The 23380-nt window shown below is 31.4% G+C and overlaps 1 protein-coding gene across 4 annotated transcripts in view; it reads left to right on the forward strand.

Annotated features, from left to right (window-relative positions):
- The first annotated feature begins 8439 nt into the window (after positions 1–8439).
- LOC106459742 (homeobox protein PKNOX2-like) overlaps positions 8440–23380 on the forward strand; it is a 24689-nt gene continuing 9748 nt past the window's right edge. For 2 of the 4 annotated variants that reach the window (XM_013919398.2, XM_022386284.1), the window contains exons 1-5: positions 8440–8489; positions 11618–11854; positions 13368–13539; positions 20327–20542; positions 21075–21224. In XM_013919398.2, the coding sequence (XP_013774852.2) occupies positions 11634–11854; positions 13368–13539; positions 20327–20542; positions 21075–21224 (759 nt within the window). In that variant the 5' untranslated portion in view covers positions 8440–8489; positions 11618–11633. Of the gene's footprint in view, positions 8490–8655; positions 8976–11617; positions 11855–13367; positions 13540–20326; positions 20543–21074; positions 21225–23380 lie in introns of those variants that run through there. The other 2 variants (XM_022386282.1, XM_022386283.1) reach the window with 2 other exon arrangements.

Consider the following 23380-nt stretch of genomic DNA (forward strand, 5'->3'; position numbering starts at 1 on the left):
TGTTTTGGTGTGACAGAGATTCGAGTAAACTGTAAGAGAAAACGTTTGTTATTTTTCTGTTTCATTCAACAGACTCCAGATGTGTGTATCTGTATAAGTCAAGTATCAACATAAGTATGGTATGAGAAAAGAAGGAACCTCTAAGCAGTATATTTGGTAATAAAGTCTCTCAAGGCTTAATCCTGAAAATACCTGAAGTAAAAAACACAAGATTAAATTGCATATTGGTGATCTTCATTCGTTCATGGTGTGTGTGTGCATTACAACAGTTGTGAGTTTCATAATTTTTAACATCTTCATATTACTTCAACTACTATTTAATTATCACTTTTACTATTCCAATTTAAGTATATAATAAAATAAATTTTCTGCAATAATATGTTAATGTATTTTTGTTATAATATGATGTCTTGCTTTCTTAAAATGTTGATTATGTCAAGTTTCATCACATTTTAGACATTGTACTTATTAACATGTTTTAATTAATAATAGGGCCATTTTCATGTAGAGATGATGCGTAAAGGTGTATACTATAAGACTTTGTGACTGAAAGATATCCATCCTCTCAAACAGATTATTGAATACTGAATAGCTTCAGTCACCCATCTGTCATGTCATCCAACAGTATCTAGTCATGTTGAATACTGAATAGCTTCATTCAGCCATCTGTCATGTCATCCAACAGTATCTGGTCATGTTAAATACTGAATAGCTTCATTCAGCCATCTGTCATATCATCCAACAGTATCTAGTCATGTTGAATACTGAATAGCTTCAGTCACCCATCTGTCATGTCATCCAACAGTATCTGGTCATGTTAAATACTGAATAGCTTCATTCAGCCATCTGTCATATCATCCAACAGTATCTAGTCATGTTGAATACTGAATAGCTTCATTCAGCCATCTGTCATGTCATCCAACAGTATCTAGTCATGTTGAATACTGAATAGCTTCATTCAGCCATCTGTCATGTCATCCAACAGTATCTGGTCATGTTGAATACTGAATAGCTTCATACAGCTGCCTGCTTATCATGTCACCAAACAGACAGGTATGCTGATGTCCAGCAGAAAAAGTTTTTGAAAATGTAGATTCAAGACTGTTAAGTGAATAAGAAACTGAACACAGGCAGTAAGGGAAAACATGCAAACATAAGCGTAGATTTATATATAAAATCTTTTGTTAACAAACACTTTGTTGTGTTACCAAAACTGGGCAGGTTTCTCTACTGTATGAGAACCATGAGGAAACCCAAGAGACAGAATTTTGGAAATACCAAACTTAAATACCCTGGCAGAACAAAGAAGGTTAGGTATCCCAAAGTCCACAGAAAAGACTGCAAAAAATTATAAAAATATTAGTCAAGGTGTAAAAACAGGTAAATTTCAGAAATATGTTGTCCTTTTATATATATATATATTAAGAAATATCTAAAAGTACAATGCAGTTGGCTTTCATAAATCCATATTTTTGAATGTGTGTTTTTAGGTATATATATATATTTTCCATACAGAAATGTGTACATGCTAGCTTGAGACTCAAGGACAAAAGTTGCAATATGTATCCTTTATCTGTGTAAAAGGATTAGTGCATGTGTACGACCTTGAGACAACTGGTCAATACTGATGTGATTAAATACATGCAAATTTAGAAAATAAAATCCATGAGTATATCTGAATGAAGAGTTATCGTACACTAGATACAAAAAGGTAAAATTCATGGCTAGTTCAGTCATTATATAGATAACATACATCTTGTAGAAAAAAATGGTTCCATGTCTTCTTCTGGCTCCACACAATTCTAATTTTAGGAGAAACTTAAGAAACCAAAACCCTTATTCAGAAGTTTATTGATTACATGCAAAGCTGCAAAAGGTTATAAAAATATTATTCACGGTATAGCTATATAAAAACAGATAAATTTGAGAATGGAGGGTCCTTGTTTTTTAGACATGGAATTATCTACAAACACGGTACAGTTTATTTCACATCATATACACCCATCTTTGAATGTGTGTTTATAAGTACGTATACATTTTCTTATAACACTACCTTCATCAAGTATGTGTGACTAAACTTGGAAATCAACTCATACACAGGTTTCAACATTTTTAACGTCTCTTCCATAATGTTTTATTTATCATAAAATGCAAAAGGCTAAGTATTGATGCTAATGAGAGGTGAACGATTTTTTGTTTTTTCTTTACTTAAGAAAGAAGAGCAAAGAAATGAACCTTCATTACACTATATAAATTAAGAACAAATGTGAAAACAAAACTTCAACTTGGAAAGAAAAAAATCATTAATTCTTATTTGAAAGATGAAATGACAAACTTTTAAATTTTTTGTGCAACATTTTTTTCCCTTTCTTTTTGATAGCTTGGTAAAATTACAGGTTTTGATATATAAGGTTTTCCAATATGGATATCTTGCTTTTGGAGATGAGCATCACAACAGTGGGAAATTCTAGTCTTCAGATGATTCAGTTACTAACACATCTTGACGTTTAAGCCTTTCACCAATAAAAGATGAAAACCATATATACATTTTTCTACATTACAGTAGTCTGGATTGTATACCCATCCATATTGTCTCGTGTCTGTTCAGTTTGTTTTTATCTACGATTTTTTTCTTGAACAGCATTTAACCACTTGATCATGAATAGGATAAATCAATTAAACAACCCAGTTATATAATATGACAAGATGAACCCATTATTCCATTCAACAACTTGATTAGGGACAACAATTTATTTACTTTTAGAGTTTTATCACTTAGGTTTAATAAGTTAGAAATGTTTAACTTTACAGGTCTTTATCGAAAAGGCAGAAGATTATGAAATTTTCTAGCATTATCGTTTTGACTTTCTCAAAATGACTTACCTGTTTAAGTTTTATTTAAAACATTGTTCATCATGACATATTGAACGTGGAATACGCAGCTTCTTACAACAGTATATAACCATGTTGAATACTGAACAGCAGGCTATTGTTGAGATGAAAGATGGCCACTGCGATCGGATAGTACCCTCTGGTGACAATGGACTTGTTTTTTCCATGGTCTCATTGGTACATCCGCCAATAATTAATACTCTACGCAAAACAGTATTCATTTTAGTGATGTTTGAACATGCCAGAAAAAAAACATAAGAAATCTGTACATATACAGTCACACGCAAACAATTATTAAAAGCATATAATCACAATATTTTTATTGTATAGATTAAGAATACCATTATATTGAAATAAAAATACAATGGAACTTAAAATATGGGAGAGAGGGTATTACAATTTTCTTACGTGGTTCGGTCCTTTCAGTTGGCTTGGCCTTAAATTTAATGTTATTTTTAACAAAAGTCGATTTTTCTGTATACACTCTGGTTGTTTTAAAATTTCTACACCATGATTTTAAATTCACATGTGAAAAAATAAGTCAAATGTGGAGAAACTGTATCCTACACAGAGTCTTGTGTAGCAATTTGTAAAGAGGTTGCTACTTTTGAAGTTGCAGACCCCGTTTGGTCAAAACGTTTTGTTTTTTTAACATATATTGCAATACATGTTTTTATATGTGTTGGTGCGATCGAACCTGCTGCGGTCTCTGTCTAAAAGCATTCTACTGAAAATGTAATTAAGGTATTGTTCAATTTAATATACTCTTATTACTTAATACCGTAATTATAACAAAATAATCAAAGATTGTTCATATCTCGTAAAAAAATTCAAGCAATAATTGAAATAAACTTGCATTTCAAGATTGATTTTAGTATGCGTGTGTTTACTTGAAATAGTTACAGATTCAATTATCTTATGCATAAAAAATGTCATTTTGAAATATCTATTACCGACGACGCGTTTTGCCTAATCCAGAGCTCATCAAGCAACTTGGGCACATTCAACATAGTAATGGTTGGAACACTATTTATATAAGCCATTTGTTACAACACCTGTTATGGTATGAACACGTTTTCTAAGTTGGCGAAGCATGATTATTGTTGTGTTTCAGACAACCTGATAAGCTCTATGTTGAGTGAAACGCATGATCGGCACTGACTCAAGTGGGCATAGTGTGGTTGAAATACTATTATACATTTTTCTTCTTGAAAAAAATCCTAAGGGATGAATCAAAAATGTGGTGTTAAAAATATAATAGGCCTAATACTAATGTTTTATGACAAATATAATTAACTGTAATCATGCATTAGGCCTAATATTAATGTTTTATGACAAATGTAATTAACTGTAATCATGCATTAGGCCTAATATTAATGTTTTATGACAAATGTAATTAACTGTAATCATGCATAGCCACCTTATAAAATGTGTTCATATCATAACGAATAGGTATGTTCCGCGCAATCTTGAAATATTCTTGGAAAGCACAGTGCATTATGGGAATTCCGAAAACGTTTGATGACATTAGAATCATGTCTGCCATTAGTAGTGTTCGCTGTCGGACCTATTTCTAATTATGACAGAAATACAACTGACAACTACTGTTTAGAAAACAGTTTACGTTTAAGGTAGAATAATACAAAACACAACCTGTTTTGATATAATAACAACAATGTTAAGTAACCTGGCCCAGCTAAGTTCAGCCCGTGTGCAGTTCCAGAATGGGACGTTTTAGGAATTCCCTTTAATTGCTGCGCATTCTGGAATATTCCAACCTCCTGCTGAACAATCATAATGAAACTTGAAATTTTTCTCTTTTTTACTGATAAACAATCATATGCACTGAAATGAAACCTGCATATTGAATTCTAAATTTATAGACTAGTAGCAATGAAAACATAATTATTGTTATAAAGTTCATAACTGAGTTCATTGCAGAAGGAATGATATTAAGTTAACTGATGTTATCACTATATCAATAAAATGAAAGATGTGTGGCTGCTCAGTGGCACAGCGGTATGACTGCGGAATTACTACAATAGAAACCGCGTTTCGATACCCGTGGTGGGAAGAGAACAGGTAGGTAGTCCAATGGGTGGCTTTGTGCTTAATTCTAAACAAACAAACGAAATACTTACGACATTTTATACTAGAACTTTCAGAATTTTTTTAATGAAGTTTGAATCCATATAGTGTAAAGGGTTTATTGTGCAACTCTAAGCAAAATACAAGTTGTAATTCAATGTTATGCTAATACTAACAGCTAATATACATAATTATCACTGTTACAATGTAAGCATCCAATTCTCTTATTCTAGTGTTCCTGTCAGGGGGACCTGAGTGTCAACATTTAGGCTATGGCTAGAAACAATTCAACTGGTATTGCTAGAGTAATTAGCACGCGCTGCGGGTAGAATAATGAATGCTTTAAGTTGTTGAGTTTGAGCTTTATAACGTTATTAATCGTATACCTTCCGAGTTTTTATTCCCTGATGGTAATGTTGTTCACATCTAAGCTGTTTTGCGACCTATACGTTCTGAGTGACTGATGCTTTAGCTTCACATGTATCGCAGTACGCAGAACCCGATAATCCGAGTACTTCCGAAAACGCTCGAATTAATATATGTACTTCATATATTGTTTTCAATTCTACTATTGGAGCTGTCTTCAGAAGTTGGAGAGTAACTCAAAGCTTTTTCGATAATATTGGATGTGGATATCAAAACCAGCTATCTTGTAGCAGGAATAGTTATAAGAAATATCTTTCTTGGATTCTAGCAAGTTAATTATCAATTACTGATCAGAGCTAGCTAACTAACTACAAATGGATCAAAAATGAAGAATAACAACTTCATTAATAATGTTACCAGTTTAACCAGTAGTAATATCATAAACCAAATAAGAAAACTTATAATGGTTAAAATGCATTGGTTTGTAAATTCAATGCCCTCTTTGTTATTGACATGTTCGGCCGTAATCCCAATAATTTCTCATAAGGTTCAGTCAGCTTAGAAAACATAGGTTATTCCTAAATCCATATATAGCACTAAGCTAACAATACAAGATAATATTCATCAGTGTGATATATATATATACAAATATAAAACATTATAAGCTACACTTTTAGTGAAAATAACTAAAGAAAGAGTGAAATATAATTTTACTTACAAGACACAAAAATATAAATGTTTACTTTATTTAAGACATTTATAAAATTCTTGAATCTCACTAAAATGTTACTCTATAAACTGCCTTTAAAATAGAAATAAAATCTCCTTATCAAATTGTTATAACATGTTGTAAACCCGTTTTAATTATTAGCTTTGACATTCTATTTCTAATGTTTTAAAAGAACAAAAGTCGTTCGTCTTCTTAATGTAAAAAAAGCACTGAGTCGCATAAAAGACGTTGAATGTGGCTAAATTATATACGAAATTTGGCGATGTCGCTTCTCCTAATTAATATATCGTTATTATATATATATATATAAAATTAACTTAATTTACTGTTTTTAGCAACATATATAATACTATTTTTCACACGCTCAAATGAGCCGAATTATGTACTTTCCACTTTAAATGCAGATAAAATTATTGTTAAACACAACTAAATAATAAATTGTTATCAAATGTAGAAACTACAACAATTAAATCACCAATTGTCTCTCTTATACAAAGTATTTATACTAGTAATAAAGCAAATGTTTAGGTTGTAAAAGACAACTTAATCAATTTAGCTGAATCTTCTTTTGATTATTATTCTTAAACGTTTATTTTGTGTGCTTTTAACGAAGACAAAGGAGAATATTTTTGGTATATTAAAAACTGCGATGCACGACACTTATTACATATTTCAACATTGTTTTAAATATCTGTTTCAAATTTTATTTCAATATGTTTTAATATATATCAGCTAACTTTCATTAAATGAAATTTAATTGTTTACCCCTCAGTGTCACAGCTGTATGTATGCGAACTTACAACGCTAGAAACTGGGTTTCGATAAGGATGATGGGCAGAGCACAAGATAGCCCATTGTGTAACTTTGCACTTCACTTCAAACAAACAAATTAATTGTTTCGAATGGCGCGCCATCTATTGTACATACTTGAGTTTCTAATCTTGTGAAACATGTGCGTCCACTTTGAGGTTATTACTAACCCTTCACAAAAAATATTTTAGATGAAGTTTCACGCATAATTGACTTAGACCACTTAAAAACTTGAAGCGCCAGGCTTTCTACTTTAGAGTTTATTAAAATAAATTTATAAAAAGCAGAGAAGAGCATGAATTAACGTATTTAGCATGTGTGTAGTAAATTTGAGACTAACCTTATTTGAAGTTCAAGAATTCGAAAGTAACTAAGAAAGATTAAAGCCTGATATTCCGAAAATTAAACGTAAAATCAATTATACATCTAGGTCTAATGTTCGTTCAAGTTGTTATATTACATAAACATTAGTATGTGTATAGTGTGATGTTAGGGACATAACCCGATTACATTTTAAGGTATATTTGTAATCATTCCGCAGACCTATATTATTGTTAAACGTAATTAAACGTTTCTAATCTTTTGAAAAATTGTCCAAATTCTCAATAATAACATACTTATTATTATTATTATTACAGAAACAGGATGAAAAAATGAATAATAAATCGAAGAATAAGGCAAACTCCAGTACTAGTGGCGGAACTTTTTCGGAATATCGGTCTGTCCCAGTAGGAAACATTAATTCAAAATTAATTCTGTTTGTTTGTAAGTATAACACCTATTAAAAGAATTAATGAAACATAATTTTTTACTATCTTGATGTTTTAAGACATAATATCACGTACATCTTCTTCTATTTGTTTTGTTTTATTTATTTTTAGAAAATTGTCATACATACATATTTAATTTATATTTCTTGCAATGCAAAATTATAACAGATTATTTATTCGTAACATTTTCAAACACTAATTCTGACACTTGTACAAATCCATAATAAAAGGTTATTTGAATACAATGTAAGTTTATCCATAATAGCTTTTTATAGGCACTTAGTTAACCAGTGATATATGGATCGTAAACTAAAAACCTGTAATCACATATAATCTATTTTTGTTTGTAAGTGTGGCTGAAAGAGCTTTGAAATACCGCAAAACGATGATACATCCAAACGCTCTGTGGGGTGGCTGGTTTGAGCAATTAACAAGCAAAGGCACTGGGAGGAGCATATGTCGCAGCCTGTGGGCCACTCGATATTCCTTGTCGCGTGTCAGCAAAAGCGTTGGAGCCGGAGGACGACCCAAGGATGAATAAGAGCTCCGTAAGGGATTATATATTTCTAAGCACCTGTCAAATAAGCATATGAATATTGAGTTTTATTTTGACTCTGTTTTCAAAGAAGTGTTACTATGATTAAGAATTAATATTTTTAATCGGAGACGGGTCTTTTGGTTCCAGCTATGTTTTAGTAGAAATTTGATGAGGAAAATAAACTCCTCTTCAGTACTCCACAAGGTTATTTTTGTGACGTCATCAGCGTCAATCCAAGGTGGGCTGTAGTCTGTGATAATTGACGCCGCCATTTTTGACGAAGACTGACACTTAGGTAAGCTGCCACTCAAACAATTTAATAGACTATGTTCTTGAGCACCTGATGATATTCATAATAATTTTGTTTTCAAATTTATTTGTATAACAATTCATAGTATATGAAACTATTACATTTTCATATAAAACGTGAGGTTCATTCGTTAGCCAACAAATCAGAAACTTGTGTTTGACTAACCCTATCGTATCATTGTCGGAGGCTGTGCTAATATTAACAACGTTTAACTTCAAGTTGATGAAGGAAGCTGTGTAACTTAAGGGAATGATTATTAGGATTGTCGGTTCGTCGGGACGAAGTGGATCTATTCTAGTTTATTGTGGCACAAACGGTAACCGATGTGCTCAGCAGAGGCCTTTTGCGATTTTTAAAGAGAGATATATTGATAATTTAATGAATTGTACTACTAAAACCAGTAACAGTGTTATTTATTTTGCTTTTGCACTTGGTTCGATGGGGTTATACTTGAAAATTCATAATCTAAAGGTAATTAATGAGTAATTTAAGTATAGCAAAGTTATTTTTTATCATATTTGAATAAAGAAATTATATGGTTACAATTTACATAATGTGATCATTTATGTTGATAACTTGAGTCCCCAGCTCAGGTTCAGTTGCTTGGAAATAGGAATTAGTCAAGTGATTAAGCCAATATTTTTATTAAATAAAATATTTATACTAGAGCTTATCATACTAATTTTATTTTTTAGGAGATTTTAAGCATTTAATTGTTGACCTTATTTATAATTATTAGATCAGACAGCTAACATACTATAGATTATGAATATAAATTATAATTATTCACAAAAAAAAATATTGTTTTGTTTGTGTAACTAATAGTATATCATATAAACCAAAGTAATTTTTGACAATAGAATGGAGACATTTGTTGGAACAGGCAAAGGTTTTTCATTGTAAATTTTGGATGTTTTCTTCTTGCTTTATAATTTTTATTTGTTTTTATGGTATAAGCCTTATTATAAGAATGTCCTTAAAATTCAGCATAGTTTTATATTGATATTCTATTGATCATGTAATTACAGTTTTGAAAAACCACTTTTTAATTAGCAAAAAATATTGTCATGTTTCTTGGCGTGCATAGGGACTTCAAAAAAAGCAATTTCTGTTATTTGCTTGTAAAGCTTAACATGCGCTTGACATTTATAGTCCAAAAGATAATACATAATCCAGAATTCTGTAGATATCTACTTGATAGCTTGGTAAAATCTGTATTCTTTATCCACACACACACAAAATCATGTATACACACTCACATACATATGATTAAAGGACAAGGGACCTGTTGGTCCATCTAAGCTGTTCCATTCACTGAACTTTAAAATTAAAATGAAACATTCAAAGCCAGCTCTTGTCATTTAGATATTTGTCAAATCTTTCCTCAACTGCATGCACCACATTTGAAGACAACTCATTCCGAAGGCCAGCCACCCTCTTAAAAAAACAAAACTGTCTTAACTGGAGATGATTCCTTTTCTTCCAAAACTTATTATTCTCTAGTCGTATCATTTTCACCATTAAGTACATAAAGAGATGATGCTTCAACACTGAGAGTTCTCTTGACAGTCTTGAACATCTCAATCAGATCCATTCTAACTTTTTTTTTCAAGAGAAAACAATTTCAGAGATCTTAATGTGTTGTCGTATGACAACTTTTCTGTCTCAAGTATCATTCTAGTAGCCCTCTTCTGAATCCTTTCAAACAATTCATTGCATTCAAAATTGCACACAATGCTGCAAGTGAGTCCTGACTAGTGACTATAACTTCTTTACACTTGTATTCGGTATTTCTTTAGCTACAACCTAAAATCCTGTCTTCCTTGCATATTGGTAGAATGGCTCAAGAGACTTCTTACTTGGTTGTTTACACGTGACTGATATCATTACAACTTTATAACCTGTAATTTGCAATACTTAACTTGAGGTTATAAAAGCACAATATTGAATACAAGTGACTTAAGGCTATTAAACTTTTTAGTATTGCAAATCATTGCCATAAAATCCAGTCCTACCAAATTAAAAAAATAGTTATAGTAAACAAAACTCTGTAACAGTTAATTTATCTCCCAAGCTCTAACAAATGGAATATTTTACCTAAATATGCAAAACTCCCGTGTGTGTGTGTGCTTATCTGTTTATTAGGTAATTATTGGATTATGTATTCAATTGTGTGTGTATACTTTCACTCAGAATTTATTTATTTTTAAAAAGTAAGGAGGTTTGAGAGAAGGGATCCAACCCTACAACTACTGTATCAATGTTTATAGAGATTGTGAAAGTTATGGAATTCTTTCTGATGAAAAACAAAGTTGTTTCATTTACAAGTTTACTTTTAAAAATTCTCTAATTTTCTATTCTCAGATGTATTATTAATAATTTTTCTTTCTTTCTGTACTATTTTTTCACAATTCTCAGATTTAGAAAGAGTAACCATTATTGTTCCTCGGGTATCTTTTTTGGGTCATTTGTTATTTATTATGTCTGTAAACAATATCTAAAAACCCTGTGTGTAATAATCCAAATTTTCTAAATGAAACAAAAAATGGGTGTGAGACAGTTATTATGTTCTGAAGGTACCAAGTGACAAGTCTGCTATCATCAAGCTAGAGATATGAAATGGTACACCAGTGGCATCCTATTCATGTTTGCCCTTTCTCTGGTATATTGGAGGTATAGAAAATGATCTGTTGAAGTCAGATCTAACAACAAAAAAAACTACTGAATGCAAGAGTTTAAGATGGTGAAATAGGGTGACTTCATAAGTTGGTAATGCACCAGAAAATTGTATGCACCTATAATAATAAGAAAAAAAAACAAGTGTATGTGTTTGGGGAGGGGAAGGGGGTTCTAGAGACTGTATGCTATGGGGTTTTAAGAAGCTTTAATAAAAAGGTTCTCTTTAACTTATAATAATAAGACACGCAAGACATTTTTTTGTAAAGTTGATGGGCGATCTCTTAGTATTGACTTGCGTTCTCTAATCCTCTTTGGTTCTTATTCTCCTGTATTATAGATGTAATATTAATTTGTCAAATTTAATCACGTGTTTATTTGAAATAGCCATAGATAAAACATTTGTTAAATAAGAATGTATGTAATCTTTTCTCCAGGTTTTGTGGTACAAGTATGCAAGAACCCTCTCCTGGGACAACGCAAGGAATTACAGTTGTCCCACAGAGTGCTGCATTACCCATTTTTCCAGACACCCCTTCTCAGATGATTGGTCAGTGCAGGGATATGTCGGAGGTGTCTGGACAAGCACTGGTTGGGGGAAATGTGACGTCTCAACCAGCTATGGACCCAACCACTCAAGCACAGTTTGAGGCAGACAAAAGGGCAGTCTACAAGTATGTGCTATGAAATTTGAAGTTTTCTTATGTTTTAGTGTGTGTGGCACAGTCTAGCTCAAGATAAAGTTATATTGTGATAATTTTTTTTATAAACATGAAAATATACCTTACAGATGTATAATACAAATTTATGTTAACTTGAAGTGGGACAAATATATTACCGATGAGTTGTCCCTAGAGCTAATGCATAACTTTCTACCAGGAATTAAAAACAAAAATCAATCAGAACTCTACACTTCTAAAGTTAGGACAACTCCAAACTATGGCTACATAAATTCAAAGTATATTTAAATGGAGCTAAAACTGTCTTGTAACTTATTGAATACTGGTCCTAAAGTTTTTTAGGTATTAAAACAATAACCTACTCATTAAATAATAGTAAAAAAGATTATTACAAACTTACATTGTGGTTGTGTGAAGAGTGACCTGCATAAAGGGGCTGCTAATAATAGATAGCTACTACATTCAGGGACTGCTAAAAGTAGTTGTATAGTCACCCCATTCAGAGACTACTACAAGCAGGTAGTTACTGCTTTCAGGGGCTGCTAAAATTAGTCGTGTAATTATTTGAACAGAATGTTTGTACAATCTATTAAAGTAGTCACGTGATCATTACATGTACTGGTTGATAGAAACGATTGTGATATTTGTTACATTTTATCCAAGTTCAGCCGTTATTTTCTATTAGGTATCAAAGTTCGAAAAACAGTTTAAAAGAAAAGAGTATCCGTGATGTGTGTGAAAAAAAAGCTACACCTTTTATTTCTGCTGTGGCTGCTGATAGCAGACAGTTATGTTGTATGAAAAATTATCCAGTGTTTTGAGATTAATTCTGAAGATTCATTTTAAGTTATCAAGTCTTTGGCCCTTGGGTGTTCATGCAAGGAACTGAGTAATAAAAACGAATTGTTGGAGTGGAAAGATTAAGTGAGAATACTGAATGTACATACAACTTTTGCACAGCTAATTCTGTAAAGTTTACCAGTCTGGTAGAAGTTTTTAGATCCATATTTACATTACATTTTCCTTTTTTTTTTTTACTGTTTACTTCATAGAAAGTATTTGAATTCTGTAAACATTCATCCTTTTAATCTTTGATGGTTACTGATTGAGGTTCTTCATGTTCATCTTTCTAGGTTTATCGGTGTAATAATTAAAATAATTAAATAATTTAATTAAATCAGTGTAAAATTAAATTTGTTTCTTTTCAACCACTAAACTTTGTTGCTCACTAAAGTCTTTGGTCTTTTTTTTTTCAAGATCTTGGTATTTTTTTCTGTTGGTATTGTAGCATCATTCTTGCTCCCCTTAAAAATCTATAAGATAGACCTCTTCTTTTTGATATGAAATTATCTTCTGTGTCATCTGACAACTCTTTTAATGGCCTAAGAATGTCAAGAACACAGACAACTTCTTTTCATTTGTACTTTCTGCGTTTCTAAGTACCAGTTGTTCAGTTTCAAATATGATATTTTCTAGTACTAATTTCTACTGTTTGTTTCTCCGTTAGGCATCCACTGTTCCCACTTTTGGCTCTGTTATTTGAAAAATGTGAAATAGCAATGCAGAGTGCTGAAGCACCTCTCTCGGAGAGTTTCACTATGGATATCCAAGCCTTTGTGCAACATCAAGAGAGAGACAGGAAACCAATATTTATTGATGATCCTGAAGTGGATGGTTTGGTTTGTAAAATTATACGTTGTGACAGTTTCTTGGTAAATAAACAAGCCTTACCTCTAGATAAGAAAAATATATATATTTGATTTTATTCCCCCATATTTTGATTTTATTCATTCGTGAAAAATCAAGACATTAGGAAATAGAAAAATTAAATATTTGTCTTATCTAGAGATAAAGGTTATTTATTTACATAATGTCTAAAACAGTCCATGCTACATACTCTGAAAAATGATTCTATATAATTAAGCTGAATTTCTATGGTGCTTTTTTGAATCTTTTATTATTAATAGCCCTTTGTAGGTTCCATGGCTAGCTGAATTCGATGTGTCTATGTCAGGTAATCCTGATTTTGCTAAATAGCAAATATTATATAGAAATAAACCTTTACGTTACTGGTGAGGTACAATTTCACACATTCACAGCATACTACACTAGAAAATGAAATGAGTTTTTCTGAAATTGGTTTGAATTGTTCTTGTAAATTAAAAAAAAAGACTGAAATTATATATGCCGTCTTTTTTTTTTTTGTTACTTAATTGGGAATATTTTGTATGCCATTATTTGTTATTTTACAGACATCCCCATGATTAAACATAATGGTCTTGAAGCTAAGAATGTTCAGACAAGTATTTTTCAAATATGTCGGATTTATTTTTCCCCCAGAGATACATACATACCATCTTGACTCCAGGCTGTGAAATGGGCTGTAATTATGGCCATAAAAATGTCCCGTACATGATTGAAATAGCTATTTGATCTTCCTTGTACACAGGGTAATACATCATAAAACTAACTTTTTTTTTTTGTTCATTTCTCACAGATGTTGAAATTTAAGATAACATTAAGGAGGTTGCGTCTATTTGGGTTTCTCTTAGTGAGTATAGAGCTTTTAGTTGGAATTAGTTAGACCACCAGTTGTGACTGAAGAAATTAATGCAAGAGTTTACAGTGGGATTAACCCTTTCCATACAGGCTGACACATTTTGTATCACCTCGACTGGGGATAATATTTATGCAAAAGACATAGAGTAACTCTGAGTGTTCCTCACAAAACTTTGTAAGATTTTGTTCAAGTTTATAAATATTTTATATATACAGAAAATGACATTATTTTATTTAAGCCTTTCTAGTAAAAATGTTGTTTATCTGTAGTAGTTATTTGCACTCAAACTGTTCGAATGCAAGGTGATTTTAATTTTAAGTATAAAAAATACTTTTCTTCATCTTATAGTTTCATATTTGCATAACCCGTAGAACCTCCTAAATAAAAGCAAAAGTTTTTAGGGTAAATTTTTATACTTTATTTTTCATTTTCTCTACCATATCACTAACTCTAGCTATTAACATCAACATACAATGCAATGAAATGATAAAAAATAAGGAAATATAAAAAATGTACATACTGTTTAATTTTTTGTAAATTAAATATATTGTTTATGTTATACTCATAATTTCAGGTCTTTTTCCTTTTCACATGTTAATTTTTAATATTTTATTTTCCTTTCTTGTCCGTTACTGTTTATTATTCATTTCGACAGGAGTCAATGGTGCTCTCGTGGCATATTACAGTGTCTTTGGTGAGATGTGCAACCCTTCAATGTGCCAATTTCAAAATAACTGTTATTAGATTATATTGTAAAATGAGCTCTTTCTAATGACTATAAACATATGTATGTGACCTCTACATGTAGGCTGTAAAGCTCAAACAAATCTGTTGAAGGTGGGCGTAACACATGTCAGGAGTTGACAAAATTTATTACTTGTTTCAACTGCATTCATCCAGAGACCTTTGAAATGTAGTATCAAAAAGTTTAGTAAGCATTTTATAGTCTAGCTGTACATCTACACTACTGGCATTGTATTATTGAAGATGATATAGAGTGCCAAAGTATAAAGTTTTTATAGCTCATGAGTCATGTGACAATACATCTGAAAGTTTAAGTAGTTTTTAAATGTTTCTTTTGAAATAAGGGACTTAAAACTTAGGTAACATAAAACTTTGAATCGTAACATACATTAAAATGTTAATATCATTCACATACATTGATAGTAAAGGTGTTTAATTGAATTTTGAATGTAACACAGTGACTTGCAGAGAAAAGTGTCTAAAGGGGTACAGCATGTCAACTTTATGGAAAGGGTTAAGGTTACAGCTGTTAACAAGGTTTTAATTATTGGGTATTTTCATTTCAGGCTTATAGAGATTTTAGAGTCAAACTGTGAAGGGGATAGGTGTTTATATACCATTCAGGGTGGTTTTCTTCACAAATTGGTTAGAACAGGAGATTTTAGAGTCAAACTGTGAAGGAGATAGGTGTTTATATACCATTCAGGGTGGTTTTCTTCACAAATTGGTTAGAACAGGAGATTTTAGAGTCAAACTGTGAAGGGGATAGGTGTTTATATACCATTCAGGGTGGTTTTCTTCACAAATTGGTTAGAACAGGAGATTTTAGAGTCAAACTGTGAAGGGGATAGGTGTTTATAACCATTCAGGATGGTTTTCTTCATGAATTTGTCAGGGAATCTACTAGGAACAATGCTGTTTGAGATTTATTTTTAACTTCTAATATAGAAATGGTTGATAAGTTAGAACATCTGAGTGCAGTTGAGCATTGCTCAACTAGGTTTGATGTGAAACTGAATAAGGAGATCAGAATTGATAACATTTTGGTTACAAATTTCAAAAAAGTAGTTTTTTAAAGGGATGTGACAAGAATTACTATTGTGAATTGGGCTACTAAATTAGAGATACTGATTAGGTATGAATAATATTTTTAAAATAAATTTTTGATGTTAAGATGGAAGAGTTAGAGAACTATAGAAGATCAAGAGAGTTGGGGCATTAGGCAGATGGAAAAGTAAATATTAACAATAAGGATTCCTTTAGCTCAGTATAGAGACTCAATCATTTTGATTGACCTTGTAACCACCAAGTAACTGTGAAACTATGCATACCATAACTGAATGTAGTAAATGTTACAAGTCTGTTGTACAGAAAAAATCAGTTTTTTTAGTATTTTTTTTGTATCAAGGATTTGTATATTAATTTATGTAGTTTGGGTGAAAGGTGATTTTCATGATAGAAATAAAAACTCATTTTCATATTTCATATGTATAATGTATAGAACCTCCTAAATAAATATTAAAAGATTTTTGTTAAAATTTTATAAAAATACCCTCTTTTTCTATGATAACTGCAGATTGTAAAAAACAATTAGAATAATTTATCTTAAAAAGCTTTAGGCCTCTTAACTTTCTATATCTGCTTTTATTTTATTTTAACATCACACTTTACATCATGTGTCATTTAATACATACATCTAATACATGTATGTTCCTCAACGAGTGATCACAAAATATTTATTCAGTTTTTAAATTAATTTTCTTGTATAATCTAATGAATTTTTAGTTTTTACATTTTACTTACTTTTTTTACAAAAATAAAAATATACATAAAAAAACAAATTTCACACTTACCTCAGCCATAGGCCAGTTTGCACTCTGGTGCCTGCTTTTGTAAGCCTTCTTTTTCTAATTATTGTCCAAAAAATTATAAATGCAGCTTCCAAGTATGTATTTTATAATATTACAAATATTGCATGAGGTAAAATAGAATGCCCTAAACCTACTAAAATTTAACTAGCTTTCTAACTAAGCTATAAATAGGTTACAAAAATTCCATTACTCTACAGAGCACCAACTTCAGTCCACATATATCAAAATATACTTGCAAAATAGTGGGTTTTTTTTACCATAAAAGAAGCATAATATCTTTAGAATCACATAGTTCACAAACTGGCTTTTATATTGGTTATAAACATGTACCATTGACAAGTAAGCATGAATAAGTGATTTTGAAGAGTTTAGAGGAGTTTCTGTGATAAATTTATTGATATCTCAAAAAACATAACACGAAGAAAAAAAATCTAAACAGTAGAATTTAGAAAACACAAAAATCACATAACAGGAAAGTGAAGAAGGAGAATTTATTTAAATATTTCATTTTGAAACTAAGAGAGTAAAGTTTAAATAATATAAACATTTGAATTATAAACTATGTTTTGATGCTATGTTTATTGACATACATTGCTAATAAAGTAAATTAATTAGATTTTTGAATATAACTGTAAAAGGGTAATAACATACCCATTTTGAACCCCCACCCCCACCACCATTTTTTATCCAGTCTGTTAAATACATGGAAGTTCTCTGATTGGTCATGGTGGAATTTTTTCAAAGGGAATATACAAGTGTATTGTCCAGTAGAATCTGAGAATATTATATTCAGTTTTCCTCATTGATAACTAACGTTAAGAAGTAATGTTTATTTTCATCAACAGATATTCGGTAGTCTTGTAAAAATTTGTAGGGAGAAACCCAAGGAATAGTGTTAGTCATATTTTCAACTTATTATGGGTTTTGTATTTTGTTGAGTATATAATATATTTTCATGTATAACACTTTAGGGTGAGAAAAATAACTTAATCCAAAGTTGTTGCACCTGAAGATGTCTTATCATGTTTAAAACGAAGAGTAGATTGAAAGTATCTGTATAGGAAACTAAAGCAAGTTGTAAGTAGATAAATTTAGTCAATTAATTGATTAGCTATTTCTACTAATAGCTCAACTTTAATTAAGGTCATAGTAGTGTTAGCGTAGGAGTGGAGGGGCCTTTGAGGGATGAAAATATTATCGACTATTATGAGATTGCTGGGTTACTAAATTCAACTTTTTCTTCAGATTTTTACTAATGAAGATTTAAGTAGTAGTCATCGTCCTGAACAGTTGCTAGAGGGAAATATGATTGACGAACAAGATGGTCAAATTAAATCTAAGTTTGTTAAAATAATATAAAAAAAACTGGGAAGTTTAAAAAAATTAGGCTCCTGAACCAAATATTTTCCCCAAGGGTTTTCAAGGAGGTTAAGGAGTGGATGTGTGAGCCTTTTTGTTGTCAAGGTAATTATAGTCTTACATCATTGGTGGGAAACATTTTGAAAATCTTATAATAGATGTTTTGTACGATCGTTTAACATTGTTTAAAATTTTGTTGGATAGTCAACATGGTTTCATTAGGGGGAAAATATTGCCTCAGTAATCTTTTGACATTCTTTGATGAGGTTACTCCGTATGTTGATAAAGTTACAGGTGTGCATGTGGTATATCTGGATTTAAACCGTACGAAAAGTGGCCACATAAAAGGCATGTTGAAAAAATTATCGTTGAGCTATATGGAAGGGGGGGGATAACTTGCAAACTGGATTAGTGTAACAAATGGAGTAGCTCAGGGTTCAGTATTGGAACCTTCACTCTTTTTGATTTACATCAATAACATAGATAAAGGAATGATCAATACTTAAATTTACTGATGATTTTAAGGTCTTGGGTGTTGCTGGCTGTGAGAAGTATGCTGCTGCTTTACAAAAGGATTTAAATGAGTTGGTGAGTTGGGCAAATTACTGGCAGATGGCTTTTAGTTATAATAAATTCACAGTAATGTGTGAGGGTTATCATAATTTAAGCTATAAGTATAACTTTTATGGAAATAATCTTAACATTGTTATGGAAGAAGATGATATTGGTGTTTTGATTGGTCAGTCTCTTAAACCATTCAAGCAGTGTCCTGTTGCTGGCTGTAGGTAGGTTTTTTATATATATATATATACACACAAAAAGTATTGATTAGGAGGTTGTAACTTCACTGTATAGTTCACAGATTAGGCCTGATTTCGAGTATTGCGTTCAGTCTTGGGCTTCTTACCCTTGTTGGAAAGGTTCAAGGGAGGGCCACTAAGATGATGCCTGAAATGGAAAGGTTGTCATATGAGGACAGTTAAGACTTCTGAAATTGTTTTCTTCTGAGAAAAGAAGTTAGAGGGAACATGATTTGTGTTCAAAATTATTATTATTATGTGAAATGACAGTATTGTACATAATATATTTTTTTATTGAATGGTAGGATAAGGGGATGTAAATATTAATTTTGACAAGGTAGGAGTCATATTCAGTACAGATAGTTGTAATTTTCTAACAGGGTCACTGGTCTTTGGAACAGATTGCCTTCAGATATGGTAGATGCAGTAAATTTAAAGGAACTTAAAGGTAGGCTTAACAAATGTTTAAATGATCAGAGCTGGATTTGAGTTTGTTTCTTTTAAGTGGATGGGATAAACTCGATTATCCAGCAGGCCCTTTGTGATTCTTAAATATTCACTTGGAGGTATGTCAATCTTTAGGCCAGATTCACATGTTTAAGTTTCTTCCAAACCTATTACATCATAGTGAATTTGTTATATCATTTAACTTCTTTTTTTTTATGAGTTTTTTTATATTTTAATTTCCTTTTAATATATATATTTGAAATGTTCATTTATGCCTAAAATGAGTCTCATTAAATTGTGACAATGGCTTCTAAGTTTTCCTGATGTGTTCAAGCTGGTCAGTCCAAATGTTTCTTTTAAATATAAAATTGTATTTTATTTTTATTAGTTTGTAAGATTAGTTAAATAAGATAATGACTTAAATATCAAAGGAATATCTCTTTTTGAAAATTATCATAATTTCACCATGAAAACTTGAAAGATTAAGCAGGCATCAGTTGTTGTAAGTTGTCTTATTTCAAATTTGTTCAGTACTATAGCTATTCACAAAAATTTCATCCTCATAAAGCTAAATGCAAAAAATTAAGAGTTAAAACTTAATTTATTGACAATTTAACAATTGTCCTGCATGTTTCGGTTACTTGGCTGTTATGAAATTGTAACAGAATCTTTTTGTTCCTCTCAGATGATAAAGGCTATTCAGGTGTTAAGAATACATCTATTGGAACTTGAGAAAGTGCAAGATCTTTGTAAAGACTTCTGTAATCGGTATATTGCATGTTTAAAGAATAAAATGCAAAGTGAAAATTTGCTTCGATCAGAATATCCGGCTCTAACTAATGGTACGTCGTCGTCAGCTGAGTCCAGTCCCGGCAGTACTCCAGACAACAGTCAGCATCAGGTAAGGTTCCAGATTAACGTATTTCAATTGTAACTTTTATTTCCACATGTATTTCGTCTGTAAAAAGTTGAATGTCACAAAAGTGGCCCGAGTTACATAACCCGTAGTATAAAAAATATTAGGAATGTGAATAGCTTTTAAATAGGTAGTAATACTGTATTATTTTTGTCTACTGCAGAACAGAATAGTTCCATCTCATTTTCATGATTAATATAGCCTATAAATGACAATGAATTTACTTCATAGTGACTGGGTGTGTAGAAGTTAAAAGTACTCCTTTGGTCTGCCTTCAACAGTTCAGTGGAAGTGTGCTGTACATGGTGTATGGCTTGAAAATATTCCACGCACGTTTAGAGCAGTTGCAGTCAGTGGGTTAATATAGTGCTTATTCACTCTAGTCTGCAGCCATCAACCCTAAAGATACAGATAAACAATATGCAGATGTTGTCCTTTGATCTTATCTTGTGTTTACTACTGAAATGTGAATGTCATTAAGATAGTATTTATACTTTCTTTTTACTTATTGCATTAGAGCTTGACAAGCAATGGTTCTCTTGGAAACATAGTTCTTCAACAAGGCATATCCCAGAATTCTGTGTTAAGTCCAAACCAGATTGTTTCAGGTGGAACAGTCTATCAGATGGTACAGACACCACAAGGCATTGTAGCTCAACCAATTCAGGTTAGTATTTTATGTATCTTTGTGAATTTACTTCCCTAATACTTTTACCAAACTTGACAGTATTACTTAAATGTAATATGTGTTTAGATGTAATGTGCATTAGATGTACTTTTTATTTAATGGTTTTCCCCATAAACAGCATCCTTAACATTTGAAAGCACTATAAAATGATTTCTGATTCTTTTATTTTTCCAAATTTGAGACTGCATTGTTCTTCTCTAAAATTAACTGTTATGGTATTATCATTATTTCATTCATTAAATGTTAATAAACACGTATATATGTATCATGTTTTATGCTCAAATATTCTTGAACATCAATTCTCAATTAGATATACATAGAAAAGTGGTCTTGTTTTACTTGTTTCATAAAAGATAAAGGTGCTCATTTAGAGTGGAAACTGGTGTATCTAGACCACAAGCTCCTCGATAAACAAGTCTACAGTACCTGCTAGGGCCAAAATATAATTATGTGCTCATGAACTATCGACACCCTCCCCCCCAAAAAAAACTAAAAAACTTCACCAAAAAGCAACAAGTTTTTATAACAGTTGATTTGTCTCAAAACTGATTTTCTAAATTTGTTTCAACTTGTTCCTGATCGATATCACCGATATCTTACTGTCTAGTTAACGGATCTAAACTCGTACTCAAAATAATGACCTAAATTAGAATAATTGTTAAAGAAAGTACTGATACCAAACTTGTATTTGATGAAGTTCATTTTTTTGTCTAAGGACAAGCTTAAAGCATCGAAACTATTAAATAAGGTTTATGTAACACAATATTGAATGAATTTTTACCTAAGCTTCAACTTGCTAGTTTGCTGTTAAATGCTTTAACAAGGCTTATATAATATATTTGAAAGATGCATATGCTTTTCCTTTTCTAAAAAATTTAAAGTGACGTTGTAAAGCGAAGATGGACTCATGCCACTTCTGTAACCAATAGGAACTTCCTTTAATTTTCCACAAATTTTGTATTTAGCCATTCATTCATATGTTGAGCTACAGTTTTCACTTAAACAGAACTGTTATCACAAATTCTATTTGATTTTTCTGCTACAAGGGATTAAAGCAAGACAAACATGCAAGTCTATGTTTAAGAGTTTATTCAACTTATATTGGCCCCACTTGAATGTTGTATGGCCCCAATTTTTTTTTTTACCTGAAAGGTCCCCATTATATTTCATCCTGGAATGAATACTTCATAACTGTTCAGTCTGTTTAAACCAGATGTTGGAAGATCAGCTGTATCCAACAGCAGAAACAGGGAAAAAATTACTAGTGGTTTTTGCTGATTTTAGTAACAGTTATTTCTACGGATTATGTTAAATTACAAACAATATCACACAAAATATTCGGAACATTTAAAAAAAAAAACTCCAGTGCCGAGGAAACGTGATCCAAGTATAACAATAAAAGCAGTTTTTGTAGTAATCTTTTGATTCTAAATATACATTTGGAAAGGAATATTCAAAGGACTTTTTAATTACAGGAAACGGCAGATAGTAGCTGCACAAACCAATACAATACTGATGTAAGACCACAATAAACTACTGGCAATTATTAGTCACATTACTTCTACTTTTTCAGTTCCAATTAGAAGACTTAAAGTACAGGTCAGTTTCAACTATTTGCCACATGATCAATGTTAACAGTTGAAATTAACTCAACATACGTACAGGACAGTTTCAACTATTTGCCACATGATCAATGTTAACAGTTGAAATTAACTCAACATATACAATACTGAATAGTTTCAACTGAGAATACAGTTACTGACACTCTTCATGTTAACTTCTTATACTTCACATTTATCCCGTGACCCTTGTATTGCTTCGATATCTTTCTTGTTTCCCGCTCTTTCCATGCATCTAGAGCTGCTTTGAAATTAAAATCTTCAAATGTTGACCCTTCTGGTGAAAAAGTCGTAAGCTCATCAACTCTCTCTTGTGCTAATTGATTTCTCTCGGAGGTTTTAATGATATTGCGGACACTAAAACCTCTTTCACAATGAGCAGTACAGATGGAGCTGTAACTGTAATGGCAGCCAACTTTAACAAGTTGGGTATTCTTCCTTTTGATTTAAATTGATCAATCCCATAGCACACAGAGCCTGTCTCTTGGGTAACCAGCATTAATAACCTGTTCTTTT

Source organism: Limulus polyphemus, unplaced genomic scaffold (assembly GCF_000517525.1).
Source record: "Limulus polyphemus unplaced genomic scaffold, Limulus_polyphemus-2.1.2 Scaffold656, whole genome shotgun sequence".
Lineage (NCBI taxonomy): Eukaryota > Metazoa > Arthropoda > Merostomata > Xiphosura > Limulidae > Limulus > Limulus polyphemus.